The sequence below is a fragment of the Lissotriton vulgaris genome, chromosome 12, assembly GCF_964263255.1.
Source record: "Lissotriton vulgaris chromosome 12, aLisVul1.2, whole genome shotgun sequence".
In the NCBI taxonomy this organism is placed as follows: domain Eukaryota; kingdom Metazoa; phylum Chordata; class Amphibia; order Caudata; family Salamandridae; genus Lissotriton; species Lissotriton vulgaris.
Genome location: NC_141700.1, coordinates 119,768,763 through 119,788,074, shown reverse-complemented (window position 1 = coordinate 119,788,074; position 19,312 = coordinate 119,768,763). Strand labels below are relative to the sequence as shown.

Sequence of the window (19,312 nt, the reverse complement as noted above, 5' to 3'; positions counted from 1 at the left end):
AGTTGAAACCTTCATTAGTTTCTTCAAGATTTTTCCCTCCTGACGGTCCATGAAGCCCCATTGTTGAATGGGAATATATTCTGTGGCATAAGACAGGACCGCTGGTATTTTAACTTTATATATTTTTATTAATGAGGAAAAGTGCCTGCTCCCCGTGGCGTTGTATAGTCTAGATAATGCTCCTGCATGTAAATCAGATTTTTTCGTTAACTTTTCGATATGCTTTGTATTTGTTAGATTCTTAGAAAGAATCCTGCCGAGGTAGATATATTCTTTTTCTTCATCGACCTTTTCGTCTCCTAGCCTCCAATTATATTTGACACTTTTCTTCCTCCCAGAAAAGGCTACGACTTTGGTTTTTCTTACGTTCGGGATCAAAAAATTGTCATTTGAATATTTGAACAAGATATCCAAAGATTTTTGCAGACCAAATGGTGTAAGATCGAATAGGACTATATCGTCCGCATAGAGCAATAAATGAACTCTTTGTTGATTAATTTTTGGGGGCAGGCTTGAGCCCTTTTGTAGATGATTTGGCAAATCGTAGAGATATAACGAAAACAACATGGGAGCTAGTAAACAACCCTGTTTAAGGCCGTTTTCGGTGTATATTATTTTCGTTAATCCTTTTTCGCCCCCCATTTGGACTCGACACCATGTAGTTGTATGGAGACTTATTATTGCCTGCAGCAAATGATCATTGATTCCCAAACTCCTCAGTTTTTTCCACAGTGTGGGGCGATCCACTCGATCGAATGCGGTCGAGTAATCTATGAAAGCCATGTAGACCGTCTGTTTTCTTCGTGTGACGTATTTGTCCAGAAAAAACTGGATAATTGCAATGTTGTCCGTAACAGAATGTTTGGGTCTGAAGCCTGCCTGGAACATGGGTATCAAACCCATCGAAAAGGCCCAGTTTTTTAATTGCAATAGTACCTCTGCTGCGAAGATTTTACCGGTAGCGTCCATCAGGGCTATTTGGCGGTAATTTCCTGCTACCGTTTTGCAACCTTTTTTGTAAATAGGGATAATAGTGCTCCCTTGCCATGACTTGGGAACTTGTCCAGTAGAGAAAATATAGTTGAAAAGTGGGGTTAGTAGAAGGCTCCATTCCCTAGAATTTGTCTGCAGGGCCCTTATAGGAATTTGGTCGGGACCAAAGGCTCCTGAGCTTCTTGCCCTCCGAATGTGTGTTTCAACCATTATAGTTGTTGTTTTCGGGATTATTTTTTCCAAAACTTTTTCCTTTGCTTTATCTGGACTGTCTGCTTGTAGTTTGTCCACGTTTTTTTTGTAAAGTTCTGCCAAGTAAATTTCCCACTCTTTCGGGGGAACAGGTACTGCTTGTAATTTCTTTTTTGTCCCTGATATCTTGGCTATTATGGACCAATAAGTTCTTTGGTTTGGTTCTTTGGCAGCAATTTGTAATTCAACCCAATTACGATCTTGAAGGATTTTTCTCTCACATGTTTTTTCTCTTCTAAGTTGGTTTTTCAATTTGTTTATTTCTTTCTTTTTAGTAGGAGAGGGGTGTAAGTATTGCGCACGTATCAATTTGTTTAGGGTTTTCTTTGTCAGTGAATTCCCTATTTTGTTGTTATTTTTTCTTTTTAGGTTAGTATTAGTTCTTTGGAGATTCATTTCAATTAATACCTCCTTTAGTTCGATGAGCATGGTCTCGAAGTTTTCTATAGGGTCTTCGGAATATAGATTCCTTAAGAACTGTTGGTGATCGACCAGATGTGTCATTTTACTCAAAGAGGTAGGATTCCAAAAGATACGTCTCTGATCGCTGTTTACTAGAGTTTCCTTTCTATCGAGGGTCATCAGGCCTTCTTCTGCTGACGGAGCCGACCAACTAGTTCTAAGTTGCATGACGGCATGATCACTCTCTGTAGTAAAATTGGAGCATAGATGGTACATAGTTTCAAGCTGGTCTTTGCCACAGATAATATAATCTATTATAGATGGTCTCCCGTTTCCATGTCTTGTATACGCTGCCGGGATGTCGCCTTCCACACTCCCATTGAGGATTATTCCATTTATGGAGAGCAGTACTGTTAACAATGTTTTCCCTCTTTTATTAGATCGAATATCGTTGGGGAATTGAGGGATTAATGGTTCCAGGCTTTCTTCTTCCAGAATTTTTCCCCATTTTTTTATTTCTGTATTGGAAATTTTCCCATTGAAATCTCCCGTGATTATATAGGGTGAAAACTCATGGGCTTCAATTATTTGTACAATAATTTGCAAGGTCTCATCATATAAGGTGTCGTGCTTTTTTCCTGGAGGGGCGTATACATTGAAGAGCAACATTATTTTAATTATAGTCAGGTTGTAGGCTTTCAGAGACAGTTTCATACATTGCACGTTCTCACTATTGGTTTCCACCGTCTCTTGTGCCCACAGATGATCCTCTCTCATTAAAATAGCCAATCCCCCTTTGGCATGGCCCCGGTTTGAGGCTTTTGCACATATGCTATACACATAGTAACCTTTTTGTGAGAAGGGCTCGGTTGCCCAGGTTTCTTGTAGGGTCAGTATGTCGGGCTGGTTACTAAGGACTTTCTTCATTTTTTTCTTTGTTCTACCAGCGATATTCCACGTTGTAACCTTTAGACCTTGGTTAAACAGGGTATTTTAGTTGGGTAGAACCTTTGTTATAGTTTAAGATCCCTGGGAGCCAGGTCCATGAGTTCTCCATTTTATTTTCAGCAAAATTTTCCTTTGGTTCCATATGCCACACTTCCCTCTCCCCTTTTTTTACTCGGATTTTCAGTAACTCTTCTCCCTGTTCTATATCTCTATCTTGTATACCCTCTGTGTATCTTAAAGTCCCCAAGGATCTTTGTCCCTCGTTCGAGTGCAGTGTAGAAAAGAGTTGCGTTTTGTTATTGAAAGTTGGGTATTTTTTGTTTCCTTTAAGCACAGCTTTCACTATGACATCATAACCGAATCGGTAAATTATCTCTTTTTCCTTCAGAATAATACTTGGTATTACTGGGGACCAAAACGAGACTATTGCGATTTTACTTTGACCTTGCTTTGGGAATGATACCAGGTCGATGTCACTGCTTGTCATAGATTGAAGAGTCTTTATATTCTGTAAAAGGTGAAGGATCCTGCTTCTATTAAGAGGGATATTGTCAGTGGGAAATAGTTCTTCAAATTGTAGAACCTTAGATTGTGTGTCATTCCTGCAGTCATTTTCCTTTTCAGAAAAAGCTTTTTCAGCATTTTCATATGTTGTCGTAATAGCTGTGTTTAATGGGAGATATACATCCGCCTTTGGGTTCAAGGATTTCTTCCTGTCAATACTTGTACCTTTGGGGGATTCTTCTTTTTTACTCCTACATGGCGTACTTTTCTCGTCGTTTTTCTCCTGTAATTCTTTTTGTGGTGTTATAATTTTTTGGAATTTCAATTTACGTGCTTGCTTTTTATGAATCCTTCTCGTAGGTTTTTTCTTCCTTTTATTTTTTCCCTTTAGCGTAACATCCTTAGTAGAGTTTGGTGTCATTTCTCCTGAAGATGTTTCAGATTTAATTTCTACATTTGATTCCTCGACTTCTTTTACAGAGTCTTTGTCGAATCTTTCCGTTCCCATTTTTTTGTTGAAAATCGGGAATTGTTTTTGCTTTTTTGGGTGGTTTTCTCTAAACAGACGTTTCAAGGAGTATATAGTGGATTCATTAAAAAGTTCCTTTTTTTCCCTATTGTCTGTTGTTTTAAAATCGTCATCTGATGTCTGAGTAGAAGAGTGGCAATAACTTTGCTTGTTATCATTTTCTTGTCGTCGGTTGGTATCCTCTAGTTTTCCTTCTGTGTTTTTGGAGGACTCCTTTTTCCTTTTCTCTTCTACTAAAAACTTCAGAATGCCAATTTGGACATCCAAAGTTTGGTCTGAGTTTTCAAGGATGTTACCTAAAAAGGAGAGAACTGATTCGAGAATTTCTTGTAGTGTAAAGAAAGCCTTAGATAGGGGACTAGAAGATTTTTCAGGATTATTGTTTTCTGTTAAAAAGGGATCCAAAAAGGAATCTTGTTCATGTATAGAACGTTTTTTTGTGTCTGTGTTTGTTGACTTTAGCTCTGAACCGTTCTCTTCTGCTTTTTGGTTGGATATACATAAGTCTTTTAGTGTTAGAGGGCTCCCATTACCCTTTATCAAGAGCATATCAGAGTTCAAACTTTTTTGTTCTGCTGTCAAATTAAAAATACTCAGGTCTTCTGTTTTGTGTACACCTTCATGGGTTTTTATAGGCGTTGATGATTTCACCGCACTAGAATTGGAGATTTCGGGTTGTTGTTCTATTGCTGTATAAGTAGACTTGTTATGAAACACAATATCGCTGACATTATGAGACAGATGGGGGGATGCCGATAAACAAGATCGATCTTCCAGACTCCCTGATTTTTTACTTTCACTGGCAGACATTGTTTTTTCCGGTTTCTTTTTTGCTGGTAAAGACGAGAAGTATTCACTGATTGCTGGGGTCAGGCTGTTGCGGCCAGCTTTTATTCCTTTGTCAGTGGATTTTCTAACAGCTTCCTCGGTTCCCATTCGTTTCATAAAGATTGTTCGCGAGCGTAGTTTCTTTAGACCCATTTGTGAGGAGACCGTGCCACTTATATCGCAGGAGAGGTAGAGAGGAAAGATTGTTACCTTTCTTCGATGTTCTGACTCTGCGGTAATCAGTATATGTTTTTAGGGCGTAGATGTTAATGGGTTGGCCCGTCCCGTCCTCGGTCGTCCCCGGACGGCCACAGACGGCCCGCCCTTTGCCCGGGCTTCGCCCGGCGTCCCGCTTAGCGTGGAGGGTGTGTCTTAAATAGGAGGAGCAGGGGGCGGGAAGAGACTCCAGGTGCGCTCAGGTCTCCACGCGCTGTACCCTGGGTCTCGCAGTCCCAGCCCCTGTCAGGCAGCCTCCGACGAGTAGAGTGAAGGAGCCTGTCTCCTAGGCTTCCCGGAGCAACAGGCAGTTAGTGGGCGAGAGAGATCTCGGCAGGAAAAAGCGCACAGAAGCAGCTACGAGCGGCACCCGCGAAGCGGGGGCCGCGAGCTGTTATAGCGCTACAAGCCAATCAGGGTGAAGCAAGCAATCAGCTGAGGCGGAGCAGGGGCGGGAAGAGACTCCAGGTGCGCTCAGGTCTCCACGCGCTGTACCCTGGGTCTCGCAGTCCCAGCCCCTGTCAGGCAGCCTCCGACGAGTAGAGTGAAGGAGCCTGTCTCCTAGGCTTCCCGGAGCAACAGGCAGTTAGTGGGCGAGAGAGATCTCGGCAGGAAAAAGCGCACAGAAGCAGCTACGAGCGGCACCCGCGAAGCGGGGGCCGCGAGCTGTTATAGCGCTACAAGCCAATCAGGGTGAAGCAAGCAATCAGCTGAGGCGGAGCAGGGGCGGGAAGAGACTCCAGGTGCGCTCAGGTCTCCATGCGCTGTACCCTGGGTCTCGCAGTCCCAGCCCCTGTCAGGCAGCCTCCGACGAGTAGAGTGAAGGAGCCTGTCTCCTAGGCTTCCCGGAGCAACAGGCAGTTAGTGGGCGAGAGAGATCTCGGCAGGAAAAAGCGCACAGAAGCAGCTACGAGCAGCACCCGCGAAGCGGGGGCCGCGAGCTGTTATAGCGCTACAAGCCAATCAGGGTGAAGCAAGCAATCAGCTGAGGCGGAGCAGGGGCGGGAAGAGACTCCAGGTGCGCTCAGGTCTCCACGCGCTGTACCCTGGGTCTCGCAGTCCCAGCCCCTGTCAGGCAGCCTCCGACGAGTAGAGTGAAGGAGCCTGTCTCCTAGGCTTCCCGGAGCAACAGGCAGTTAGTGGGCGAGAGAGATCTCGGCAGGAAAAAGCGCACAGAAGCAGCTACGAGCGGCACCCGCGAAGCGGGGGCCGCGAGCTGTTATAGCGCTACAAGCCAATCAGGGTGAAGCAAGCAATCAGCTGAGGCGGAGCAGGGGCGGGAAGAGACTCCAGGTGCGCTCAGGTCTCCACGCGCTGTACCCTGGGTCTCGCAGTCCCAGCCCCTGTCAGGCAGCCTCCGACGAGTAGAGTGAAGGAGCCTGTCTCCTAGGCTTCCCGGAGCAACAGGCAGTTAGTGGGCGAGAGAGATCTCGGCAGGAAAAAGCGCACAGAAGCAGCTACGAGCTCTACGGCATACCTGCGGATGCATCACTCAATAGCAAAAGACACAAAAAAGAACAATCATTTTTTTTTTAAACAGGAATGTCTACCCACATACATTGAAATGGCTTTGTGTGGGCATGACATTTTCTGAATGATTTATGGTTCAGGAGCTGGAAGAGACGGGTTTCTACAGACAGGGCTTAAAGTATCAGGAAACCGGTTATTTAGTTGCAGACACAATGTTGTATGTTTTGTCACATGACTCTTTTTTTTTTTGCTCCAGTGGACTGACGTGTTAAAGGGTAAGTCTTCGATTCAGGCAACACGAAGTATTATTTGATGATAGATACAAATTTGATTCCTGCAGAATTTTTTGCAGATTGGTTTATATACTTCGGAAAACTCTTCTGAAATGGGTGAACCTTAGAATCCTAGCATATATAGGCTAGATTGGAGAACATTTTGAATAAGTGCAACAAATAGAAGGCATTTGCTAGTAATTTACCACCACATTCCTGCTTGTCTTCCTATAGATCCAACCTGTGTCTTCCACACACTGCTGTTTTATTGTAGCTATACTTCGGACAATGACCCTGACACATAGATCAGTCAAAGCAGTTACCAAGCAACGCAGAATCAAAAGTGACACAACCCCTCTACGCAAAAGAATACCACTGCGAAACTAGTCTAGTTAAGAACCAGAAAGAGAAAGACTAAGAAGACAATAAAATGAAAAGAATAGCGAAACTCTCTATTATTTGCTTTAATACAAATTAAAAGTGTTTCTCAAACCCTGAAGAAGGCCAATCACAAATCAAGGAATAGCTGAAACATTTTCCCACTATAGCATTTTTTCTGCAAGCTAAAAAACATTGTGTCATTCGTAACAGTCAACTACGAAGGATCATTACTCTGTTCACACTGCTTCACAGTTCAAACTAAGTATTTGCAGTGGAATTAGTTTTTAAGGAGAATGTGAGGGCGAACCAACTGTAGTCCTAAATGAGCTAATCAATAATGTATACTTTTGCAGGAGATGCGAATTTAAAGTTACAATACGTTCATAAAACCATATTGTTTTAGGGACTATTTTAGTCTTGGTAGCTCAACGTGTAGTTTTGGCTCTTTCAAAAATTAGGTTGGACTAAAGGGGTTGGGAAGTGCATGTTCTAACTTAAATTCCTATCGATATCATGCTGCGTAATCAAAAGAGCCATCACTGAACGATGATATCTTGTCTTTTTGTACATGTCCGCCATGTTCTTTGTTGTGCCATGGGTCAGTGTAATGGTGTAAAATCAAACCCTGCTGTGGCACGTAAAGGACCGCATGAGCGCTGTGAAAAAAGGAGCATGAAACATGAAATCATATGGTGGAAAAGCAAACAGATGTTACTTCGCTTGGATCCTGCGGAGATCTATTGAAGCCACGTTTTGCCAAATCTGATCCAGATTAGCGTGTGCAGATTCCGTCATTAAAATAAAAGGCTCCTAAAAATACATAGCATTCCTTCGATTCTTATGTAACAGTTTAGGGGCCACTGGCAGTCTACCATCCTGCCAGGCGGGAAGTGTCTACTTACAGGCTGAGGGGCCCAACGCTTGCCTATCCTTATAATCTATGGTGCAGACTGGAGGTTAATTTGCTAAAAGTTTTTGCTAGGGGCTAACTTTTATCCCAGGAAGAAAACCAGGGCTTCCACCATCTTCGGCCCCTGCTAGGTCGCTAAATGCCAGTTGGTGTGCTTACTACTAAACATTACACTAATACAAATGTGATATATTGCTCTATTGCACATCACCTAGTGTTGTAACAGGGGCATAATACAGACCCCTGGATCACCCGCGGTGCGGGGGCCCCCGAGCTGCAAGTCGGCCTCCGAGCTACAGGGGGCCTCCTCAGCACCGTACTTAGGCCTGAGCGCTCCGTATTGAATCCGGAGCGGGGGCACCTCCATGACATTGCAGTGGGGCCCCTTAAACTTTCGTTACACCACTGAGTTGTAAGGATGGAGTAGATGAACGATTTCATTATGTTTCTAAGTATGTGCCCTGGCAAACACCGGCTCAAAATAAGCACTGGTGTGGACATCCAGGGACCCTCTAAACACCCCATTTAGAGTGAGCTGAATGACTCACCCCTTATTGTTACCAAGACCCTTTTCTACAAATATATTATGGCTTGGTAATAATTGTATTTTCACCTGTCCTAGACTATGTGGCTCAGAGCAGTCACATAGGCATCAAGTTAGCTAGCTGGCGTCTGGAGAGCGTTGTCAGGGCAACCAGCCATGAGACAGCCAATTACTTGAGAACATGATGAATAAAGCTACACTGATTCAATTGTTGGTAGGTGCAAGTAGCAATTTTTCCCTATCTCTTTAAGGGAATGCAGCGAGCAGCACAAGCTAATCGCAGTTGGAGCTCTGAAGCCGTGAAGGACAGGAGGTGACGTTTTGGTTGGTTCAAACCAGTGGGCACTATCTCGTGGTTCATCGTGTCCGGGATAATTATTCTGTCCTCCCCCATATAAAGTCCTTATGGGGTATTCACAATTCCCATACAAGCATGCTCACCGGTCAAGTCGCCCACGGTCTTAGTCGTCATCTTTTGAATTATATCTTCTGACCAAGCATCCGTATCATTCAGTAGGGTTACCCTCTACAAGTAATCTGTCGTTTCAGAAAAATTATGTTTGTATCTTTTGGTGCCGGATCCTTAAGTACGTAAAAATGTCACAAGTTTTTAGACAGAACTATATCTAAAACCTATGGATTTTCAGCTATTATACTCCTCGATTTAGCTCAGACCCAAAGGCTGAAAATAGCTGTTCTTGAATTACAATTTTCGACAACATTGTCTGAAATGTTTAGAGGCAGACAGGGAAATTGCAGCATAAACAGGGGTAATATTGTAATATTGTAACACCTTTCATTTGCCTGTCTTCACTCTGGCAACTAAAAGCAGTCAGAGACATTCAAGGAGAAATTCTTGGAAGTGGTGTTAACATCCAACCGCACTGGAATTTCTGAAACTATTATCTTGTACAAAGAACAAAGTTCCCTTTGTGGAACTACCTGTTGGCTCTAAATAACTCTCTCAGTTGGAAAATTGGTCTGTAACACTAAAGCTTTAAGGACACCTTAAGAAACAAGAATCTTGGGGGGACGTGCCCAAAGTCCCTCTATCTATGCAATGCGAGGTGCTGTTAAAGAACTATCCAGTCCTCCCCACCTTGTCTATCGATCTGCTTTTCTATATCCCCCTCTCTCCCTAACGATGGTATTTCCCTTCCCCTTCTAGCACTGGAGGGATATTCCATCGTTGAGAAAGCGGGTGTTGACAAGAGTTAAAATGTGTAAACTCGCACCACTTGAACGTAAATGGAGAAAAGAAAACACAAAACACAATATAATGCTATTAATCCGCCTTTTGTGCTTAAAGGCGGCCGAACACAAAACGGAACTGCCGTCTCTATTTCAGTACAAAGAACCGCCTGAGGGAACGACCGAAGCTTCTCGAAATATGAGCGCTAGGAGGCAGTTAAACTGTCAAGTCAACAATTCGAAGCAAGAAAGAAACCGTGTCTGCCGGTGTTTGAATGGCGAGTCAGCACTCAAGAATGAGGGACGGCCCTGTCACCCACGACAGCCGGAAATCACGACTCCCGCCCAGCACTGGGATCCCAGCAGCAGGCGGCGGGGCAGGTTCTCGTACTCACCCGTGACACTCTGCAGAATCATAGCGCCGAGACGCTATGCAGAACTTCCTCCTACAGGGGACTCAAGCAAGGCTATTTTTACACTTCTGCGTGCACTCCACGCACATTTTGGTTTTGCTCAGCACATTTATTTGTATCTATTTATTTCTTTATTCAATGGCAGTGTTGAGCAGGAAATAGACCGTCGAGGCCATGACATTGAAAATATGGGAGAATGGTTGAGTACCAGGGCTGATGACTCTTATCTAACGCCGCACTCTGTCCTAATGACAGGCGGGGAAGAGATGCCACACTGTCCTGTTGTTTTTTCCTGCCCTTCTCAGAAGGAAGTGTCTGCAACAGTGCCTAGATGTTGACAATAAGAGACAGATGGTGACCAAGTTTGATGTCAAGTTTCTCCTCCCTGAGGTTAGTTTTTTTTTTAAGTCCTGTGGTGGTCAGTTGGGGTTGTGTAGTCTCAGTGGATAACAAAGTTTACTTGGAGGCTTCTTAAAGCAGCGTAAAATAACAGCCATCAAAGAGCGGTTTAGGAGATGAGGTGCATGCAACAGGCCCCCTATGAAGAAGGACATACATGTGTCTCCCTGGAAAGGTAGAGACACGTGAGAGAAACACATGAAATTATATCAGGGGCACTGCTGGGGGTGACAAGCAGATTCCACTGGACAGGTACCTGTGTAGAACAAGAGAAGGGAGATAAAGCTGGTCAAATATGACGCTGTGGAATAAAATAAAGGCGCCCCTGAGAGAGAAGCATGGTAAACGTAGTGTGCAAACATCTGCAAGGAGGGCACAGCGGAAATCAAAAACAAAATTCAGACATGAAAAGTAAAAAATATATATTTAAAAAGAGCTATATGTCGGCCGCATAAGTCTATAGTAAGTGGGTAGAATGTTAGTTCACAACGGCGAGATGCATTGCAGACTTTCAGGCTATCTAAATGGGAAAATAAACATTGAAATACATTTAAATTTGATGACTATCCCCTCAAGAATTAACCATGTACACTACTAGAAGGAACAGAACTTCCTTTGTGTGAAAGGAAGAAAGACTGAGATCTTGGTGGGAATAGAAACCAAGAAAACACTGTCATGCAATGTATGTTTGTTGACACAAAACTCTACTGGTGTATCCGTGTTGGATATTGGTTTCAATTCCAGTTTTACAGGCATGGGGTGCTGGTAGTTTATTTAAGATTTAAAATTACATTTTTGAAAGAGGTGGTGGCCAACTCACTGAATAATACATTTTATACAATTCATTTGAAAACAGTTAAGGAGGAAAGGCATTAGAAAAATCTGCTCACTTTAGAAAAACACAGTCTTCCATTTAGCACTTTCTGAGAGAGACTAGAGGCCATACTTCCGGTGCCACCACCCTGAACCAAAATTTTGGAATTTGATACAGGGGAGACAGGGGGACATCAGTGACTTCAATTCTGAAGGAGTGAATTATAAAATGCCACATTTCATTCCATTAACAAATGAGCACATATCACGTCAAATGTGCCCTTTCCGCTTTTTTGCCATTTGGAGTAAATCCTTTCCATACTTTACTTCCATCCGTCTTCCACTTTTCACCTTTAAAGTCCCTGCAATGTGAGACGCCAACTGAAGCCTTCAGGCTTGTTTCTGAAACTTCCATGTCTACCATAATTTCTTGCAAAAGTGCTGGACTTTAAAGTCTCACCACTGCTACTTCCAGTGAATATTTCTTCATCATGGAGCAGAACTTTGCTGACAACAAAGAAAGAGGACTGGCACTGCAACTGTTGTTAGTTACTGCCTCATGCTCTGGTTGTGATTGGTTGATTAAAAGCCAATGAGGATCAGTGTGTATGTGATTTCCGGGCCAGGTTTAACCGGGCAAGCGCAGAACAAAATAATTCGAGCACTAGGTCTACAAATAGGAAATACTCGGAGAGCATTCTCGAGAAAGGAACACAACTTGCCAACCTTCAAAGGAGCAATGGAGGCAAGACTTCAATGTGGACTTTAACGCTCTTCAAGACGAAAACCAAGACCTCAACTTGCCCACTTATATGGAGGGACCAGATACCTCCAACAAGCGACCTCAACACATCACATAAGCCACTGCCAGCCTGACAAGAGAATCCTGCTTACATCTTCTACCACACCCAATGGAAGGCTCCTCAAGGGGTCTAAAACCAAACAACTTTCCAGTGAAAAGGCCATTTGGCAACAAAGTGTCATAATATCAAACAACTAAATAAAAAAATTAAACGCTATTCTTACTACTTTTGCTTCTCCCTGTACTGGGAGCAAGAGGTTTTACTTTCAACGTTATGTAAACACTGCTACAAGAAGAAAGATGAATGTATGCGGTTTCGCTCTTTGTCTTCAATAACACTGTGGCCGCAGGCTACGATTCAGGAGCTAAGAAGGTTATAACATGGCCATGATTTGACACCCAGTTCCAGGACGGTCTTCTGCTGTGCACAATCTCTTTAGTATGGCAGTCTGCACCACATATTACGTTTTCATTCCTTTGAGTAATATCACATTTCTAGTAGGCTCCTGTCAACAGATCTTCTCAACAGTAAATTCCCACAGAGGCCTTTTTCCATGTTTTTCATCAGTATTTCTACTCCCACATATATTTGGTTTCATCTATATGGAGGAACTTGACATCAGTTTCTAGAAAGATGCGAAGATGGACCTCAAGCGACTATCAGAAACTTTAGAAACGCTCAAACACTTGTGAAAGTCAAGTATACCTTTGAAAACCATCTATATGAAGGGCCTGCTACATACAGGTAGTAATAACTCATGGCGACGAGGTATTCACAGTTAACAAGTTTCAGGTTTTCTTTCTAATGTGCAGCACCAGGGCGCGCTTGTTGGTTAGCGAAGCACTTTTAATATCACATAACATGTAACACTTGTTCACTTGGTGGTGGTGGTGTTTTTAGGATTGAGTCAGACCCAACATTTGTACCCAGAGGTCCAATTGTTAGCAACAATACTCTTGCTGGAAGTGAGCATCGCTCTCCACACTATCTCAGCAGAACCTGTGCTCTGCATTTCTCACTGCCTTTGCTATCTCTGTCTCTGCTGTCTGCCTCCCTCTTTTCTCAATAGTTCATTCTCTCGCATTTATTCCACCTCTCCCACGATGTTCTTGCCTTTCCTCCACCCTCCCCACCTGAGTGTTCTTTCTGTCTTTCTCACTCCCCAGTTGTTGTTGCTGGTTTCAGTTATTCCCTTCCTCTAACGTGATTGGTCCCTGCTCTCTCGGGGCTCTGGCCCCATGCTCTCTAGTAGCTGTGTTATCTTAAGAATTGATGGGGCCCCGGGCAAGACATATTTTGGTGCCCCTTGTTCAGAAGAACTTTGAAGTTTATTACACATGTTCTGCCATTTGAAGCATTTCTGAACCCGAAGAGAATTGAATATTTTTTTAAGTTTTAGAAATGGGGCAACACAAAAATAGTTCCACTATTTCTTGCCTGGTGCCCCACAAATTCTTAGAATGCCACTGGGTAGAGATAAACAAGAGTGAGAAGCAGAGGTAGGCAGTAAATGGGAGAGTGAATAAAAAAGAGTGAGAAACAGAGGTAGGCAGTAAAAGGGAGAGTGGTTGAGGGGAAGAAAGAGAGGGTGGATAGAATTATCATATTTTGGGGGGAAGGGGGGGGCTTGTAGGGTAGGGGTAACTCTTGCTCCCCTCCTCACCCCGCCTCAGTATTACCTCCTCTCAGTTTTTCTCCCTATCCTGTTTTATATATATATATATATATATATATATATATATATATAGCGCTTACTCGACCTTAAGGCATTGGAGCGCTTTACACGAGCACCAGTTACATTACACATGGGCACAATCCTAATCCTTCTGTTCGCGGAAGCTCCCGCCCTCCCTCTCTCTCCCATTTTGTGTGATTTTTTTTTTCTTTGCAGATTCTTATAGCGCGAACTCTGTTTTCTCTCTCTCCTCTCTCTGTTTCCCTCTCTGCACTCCCTCCAAAGGTCCCCCGTCTCCCTCTCCCCGCCTCGACCCTTCTCACTCAGCCCAGCCTCTCCACAGCACTGTGGGCTCGGCTGTGGTGTGATTCGCATCCCATGACGAGGAACCGACCAATCAGCGGCGAGGAGGGGGGCAGGGTGACCTTGGCGCCGGTTCCATTCATGGGAAGTAACTTGTTCCCGGGGTAACTGTCGGTCACAGACGCATACCGCGCCCCAGCGCTTTCACAGACAGTACCCCCAAAGAGCCCGGCTCACACCACAGACCCTTCTGTCAACACGCGTACAGACCAGCTCAGACCACCTCCGAAAGCCCCCTGGGGAAAGTTGGGCGTTTGCAGGAAACATTCAAAAATCGTAGTAAAACAATTGAATGTGTTGGAACAGGAGACCTCAAGTAACAAAACTGTATTTATTTATTTTTAAAAAAATGAAAGAAAGAAAATGGGTGTCTCCTTAAAAATCCTGACCACTAACCAGTGAAAGCTGCAAAATTCACTGGCTGAGATCTGCTCAAAAGACGCAGACACCCCAGATGCACCCCCACCCCTCCCCACCTCCCCACCCCCGCACACCAGGAAACAGAGCATCTGTTCTAAGAAAAGTAGGAACTCATTTATTTATTTATTTATGCAATTTTATATAGCGCGGACTTTACCCGAAGGTGTCAGAGCGCTTCACAGAAGGACCAATAATGATATACAGGAACAAAATACAAATGCCAACAATAAGTTCAATGGATCAAAAGTGACACTAGTGAGCAACCAAAATACATGAACTTAATTGGGGGGAAATGTATGAACGCTCTCAGCAGGGGACTGGCGATTGTACCGAAATGAATGAGGGGCGTGTGAGGCCCCAGTCATCAATAACACCTGACCCCCTACAAGTGAATTTGTGTGTAAACACGAGCAGGTCGTCTAGAGTCGCAGATGTCTGGCCTCGGACGTCCCTTCGGAAAGACGCCCAGAGGCACCAAACCCGGGACACACCCTCACCCATGGCTCCTCCCACCCAAACCCTCAGGAGATGCGCTGTCTCTAACATAAACACAACCACGTCTTGTAAACTCCCCTGAGTGGCCTCTCACCTGTATCCAACTTCGGGCGCCCCCTCTCATAGACGCCCCCTCAGATGAAGTCTAAACAACAGACATCCCCTCTCCCTGCACCCGCAGACACTCAAAGAAATCCCATCTCGTGAACGCCACTCAACAGGGTGCTTGATCTAAGAGGGGGGTTCTACCCAAGAAATCCACATGGGACCTGGGTGCTATATGGTGTAGGAAAGAAGGGTCCCAGTAGAGCTTAATACATTTACATGAATTTATTATAGAAAAATCAAATGTAGTCACACGTCAGTTAATCACAATTCTTTCTTCACCACTCAACAGGGTGCAGCAGGTGCAGTGGCACCGGAGCCCAGAGGGGCCAACCAAATCCTGATTACTACTGTATTGTACACTTCAGAGAGCGGTATTAAGGCCCGATCCATCTGTCTCAGCATCCCAAGCGAATTCTCTCGCGCGTGCACCGCACACATCTCAGGGCCATCTTCGACACCCCACGCTCATCCCTGGAAGCCCACTCACAGATGGCCCCTCTGGTGGGTGTTTCGGCAGACGCGCCTCTCTCAGGTACCCCCGTTTCGAGCACCCCGAAGGTCTCCCGTCACGCACACCTCACCTCACACGTCCCTCTAGTTCTCACAGACCCCAGGTACCAACTCAGGTACCAACTCAGATACCAACTCAGAGGTGAGGCTTCCGAAGTGTATTTTCACAGCTACCTACATCCAGCGGTCTGAAGCCCTGGCCTATGTCAAGTTCGCGCTAGATAAGACAGACAAGGAATCAATAAAGGCGAATCTTCTCACGCGTGCCCTCATTCCACAGATACCCTGCCTCGCTTCTTTCGAACACAAAGAGATCCCGAGACAGAAACTCCGTGGCCCCTCACAGACACACCTCCCCCCTCCGGGGGGAACCTCGAACAAACGACCCCTTCTCGAGATATTCCCCCGTGGGCTCCGGGCCCCGGTATCACTGCACCTGCTGCACCAATCGTACCCACGCCCCGAGGCAAATGCATCCTCTCCGACGTCAGTGCTCACAGACGTCCAGATACATTCCAACACAGCTCTCTCAGAGGTTTTCAAACCCACAGATGTACAGCGCTCTGAATACCCGGTGGGTGAAGTTGGCGCTATAAATACCAAACAATAAATAAAAACGAATTTTCGCTCACACATGAACGAATTCGAAAGTTACCTGCATCACTTCTTCAAAAACTCTTGGACACCAAAATATAGCACCGCCTTCTCAGAGAGGCTTCGGCCCTCACAGACACCCCTCTCTGCTGGATTCCCCCACACACCAGAGACATCCCCACCTTGTATGGAGCCCCGGACATCACCTGTCACACAGACACCTCCGACAGGACGTCACCGCTCCGAGAGGTCCACAGACACTCCACCACACACACCCCTCACGGGTGAAACCGTTCCCGTGCGAATTCAGCCACAGAGGCGCCCACCTCACACAAATCCCACCTCCCTGTCTACAAACATTCCGAGGTTCTGAATAAGACACCCATCTGCCCCTCTCTTAGGCACACAAGCCTCATATATTCCTCCGAAATCCCTGAAGGTTTTGAAAACAGTAAAAAGAAGCGAAAAAATAAAGTTCTGTGCCCTGCTGACAGCTGTAATCCTGCTATTAAAACATCACTGTTAAAGGTGAAGAAAGCAAGGTTAATTTGTACCAGGGGTGCTGCATATCAGCCCACTCCCCGGGCACAGAAGGGGCATCTGAAGTTCGTGGGCACCCCTCTGTCCTAGCTGCGTGAATCCGGACGTAAAGCTAGGACACCAGACTTGATTGGTGAAGCTGCACAGAGTGAAGTGCCGCAGGGCACACGGTGAGTCAGCCTTACCTGTGCTGGAGGCGGGCGACTGAGGGCGCACCCCGGGCAGGGCCCAGGCGCAGAGAGTCCAGGACAGTAGGAACCAGGTGACGCCGCTCCTCATGGTGCCCAGGATCAGTCTGTGTGCGGAGCGGGGAGACAGGGAGCTACAGGGAAAGTCCTGAGTGACAGGGCCTAGAACTTAAGAGAGGGGCCCAATGAGAGGGGGCGGCTGGCTGCCCTCCCACGGACTGCCCCTGGCCACTCCCTCCTCCAGCCCTCCCCTGATCACTTTCCTGCCTCCAGGATTTGCTCCCTCGACCCTAATCCCCTCCAAACCTCAGAGCCCTCCCAGGGCGGGAGCTCGCCTCACCCCCAAGTCACCCAAACCCTCGGCCTTGAACTCTACCCGGCCCCTGCCCCTCCCCCCACCTGCTGCCTTCCCAGCAGGGCTGGTGGTGTGCCACCACCAGAGTGCCAGGGTGCCTCATGGCAGTGCCGTGTGTTCAACTTTAGCGCACACTGCACAGTGTCTGATTGGGTGTCGTGTGCACACGCACACAGACTTAGAGCAGCCGTGTGAGCTGCAGACCAGCGCACACAGCAGCAGATTGAAACACCGTGTGTTACTGTAACTCTTCAGATCGCCCGTGTGCTCTGCGAGCGGCCGGGAGCCGGCGGTGGGTGGGTGGTGGGTGTGTTCCTGCTTCTCGCCCGGGATTGGCTGCCGGGATTGGGCGCTGGCGCCTGCTCACGCGAGAAACCACGCGGGGGCGAAGCGCTGGGATCGGCTCCTACTTTCCAGGAGTCGTGTGAAAGTGGCCACATTAGCACAGGATTGGAACTCGTGAGCTGCAACGGCCCCGGCATGGAGCGGGGGGGGGGGGGGGGGGGGTGGGGAGAGATAGCACCCCTGATGAATGTCTGGGGCCAGCGCCCTACAAATGAAGGACTCACTCCGTAAATTCATAAACTCACCAGCATCAGGGGGGTTCGGAGAACACTTACTGTGAACACGCGATGGAAGGATAGACGTCTGTGGAAAAATCAACGCGAGGGAGTAGCTTGGGAAATAACATTCATACCCGTTTGAACCATACATCTAATGGCATGGAGTGCGCGCAGAGTGACGCGGGTGAACCTGAATCGAACCAGTCTGCTCGACAATCCATCCATCCATGCACCCACACACACAAACACACACATCCATTCTTTCAGACATCGGCCCATCCAACCAACCACTCACCCTCAGACACACACACCCACCTATATATCCATCCATCATCTGTCCATCCGTCTATCCATCCACCCATCCATTCATCTATCCACACACCCACCTTCACACATTCACGTATCCATACATCCACCACCAGACAACCACCCATCCAACCACCCACCCTCTCAGACACACATCCATCTATAAATCCATCCATCCATCCATTCATCCATCCACACACCCACCCTCACACATTCATGAATCCATCCATCCACCGTCACACATCTACCCATCCAACCCTCAGCCCTCTCTGAGACACTCATCCATCTATAAATCCATCCATCTATCCATTCATCCATCTACACACCCACCCTCACACATTCATGTATCCATCCATCCACCGTCAGACATCCACCCATCCAACCACCCACCCTCAGACACATACACAGATTTATCCATCCAGGCATACGCACGCGTACTTGTGAATGTGCGTGCATTGCGGAATGCGCGTGCGAAATGATGCTCTCTGGCCTTTTTATGCATCTCGTTAGAACGTGTGCACACAAACGAGGACGCTGAGTATACTCCCCATGACCTCTGAAGAGTGGGTGTGTGCACAGAATGCTGCCTCAGTACTGTGTACGTGCACTGCGGACCGCTAATGATCTATGTGTGTGCACGTCAGAATGAGTGCGTGCACGTATGGTGCTCAGTGTATCGGCGTGTGTGCATACTTCCGAATATGAGTGGTGTATGTACATACTTAAAAAACTGTGCATAGAGAGTGAGCACTGTACCAGCTTATAAGCATACTTTAGAACGTGTGCCCGAAAGGGCTGACTACACTGTGCATACTTCGGAATGCGTGTGCACGGAGGATGCACATTGTGTTGGCAGATAAGTATACTTCAGAATGTGCGTGCACCAGGAGGTGCTCTCTGTACTGGATGCATACCTCGGAATGTGTGCACAGAGGGTGCTTACTCTCCTGGCATCTAAGCGCGCTTCAGACTATGTGTGCACAGAGTGTGTCTGGTGTATTGGCGTAGGTATAGCATACCTAAGAATGTGTGTGCACAGAGGGTGATCACCGTACTGGCATATAAGCACACTTCAGAATATGTGTGCAGAGAGGGTGCTCAGTGTACTCGTAATTAATAGTGCTTAAGAATGCGCTTGCTCAGTGGGTGCTCAGTGTACTGGCACATAAACACGCTTCAAATGTAGGTGCACAGTGGGTGCTCAGTGTACTGGCACATAAACACGCTTCAAATGTAGGTGCTCAGTGTACTGGCATATAAGCGCACTTCAGAAGGTGCATGCGCAGTGGGTGCTCGCTGTACTGGCACATAAGCGCACTTCAGAAGG

The 19,312-nt window shown here is 46.2% G+C and overlaps 1 protein-coding gene across 1 annotated transcript in view; it reads right to left on the bottom strand.

The window, feature by feature from the left end:
* The window catches only part of LPL (lipoprotein lipase), a 77,259-nt gene extending 60,347 nt beyond the window's left edge, over positions 1-16,912 (bottom strand). The window contains exon 1 of the mRNA XM_086947471.1: positions 16,759-16,912. Within this exon, the coding sequence (XP_086803597.1) occupies positions 16,759-16,852 (94 nt within the window). The 5' untranslated portion in view covers positions 16,853-16,912. The remainder of the gene's footprint in view (positions 1-16,758) is intronic.
* Between the last annotated feature and the right edge of the window lie 2,400 nt (positions 16,913-19,312).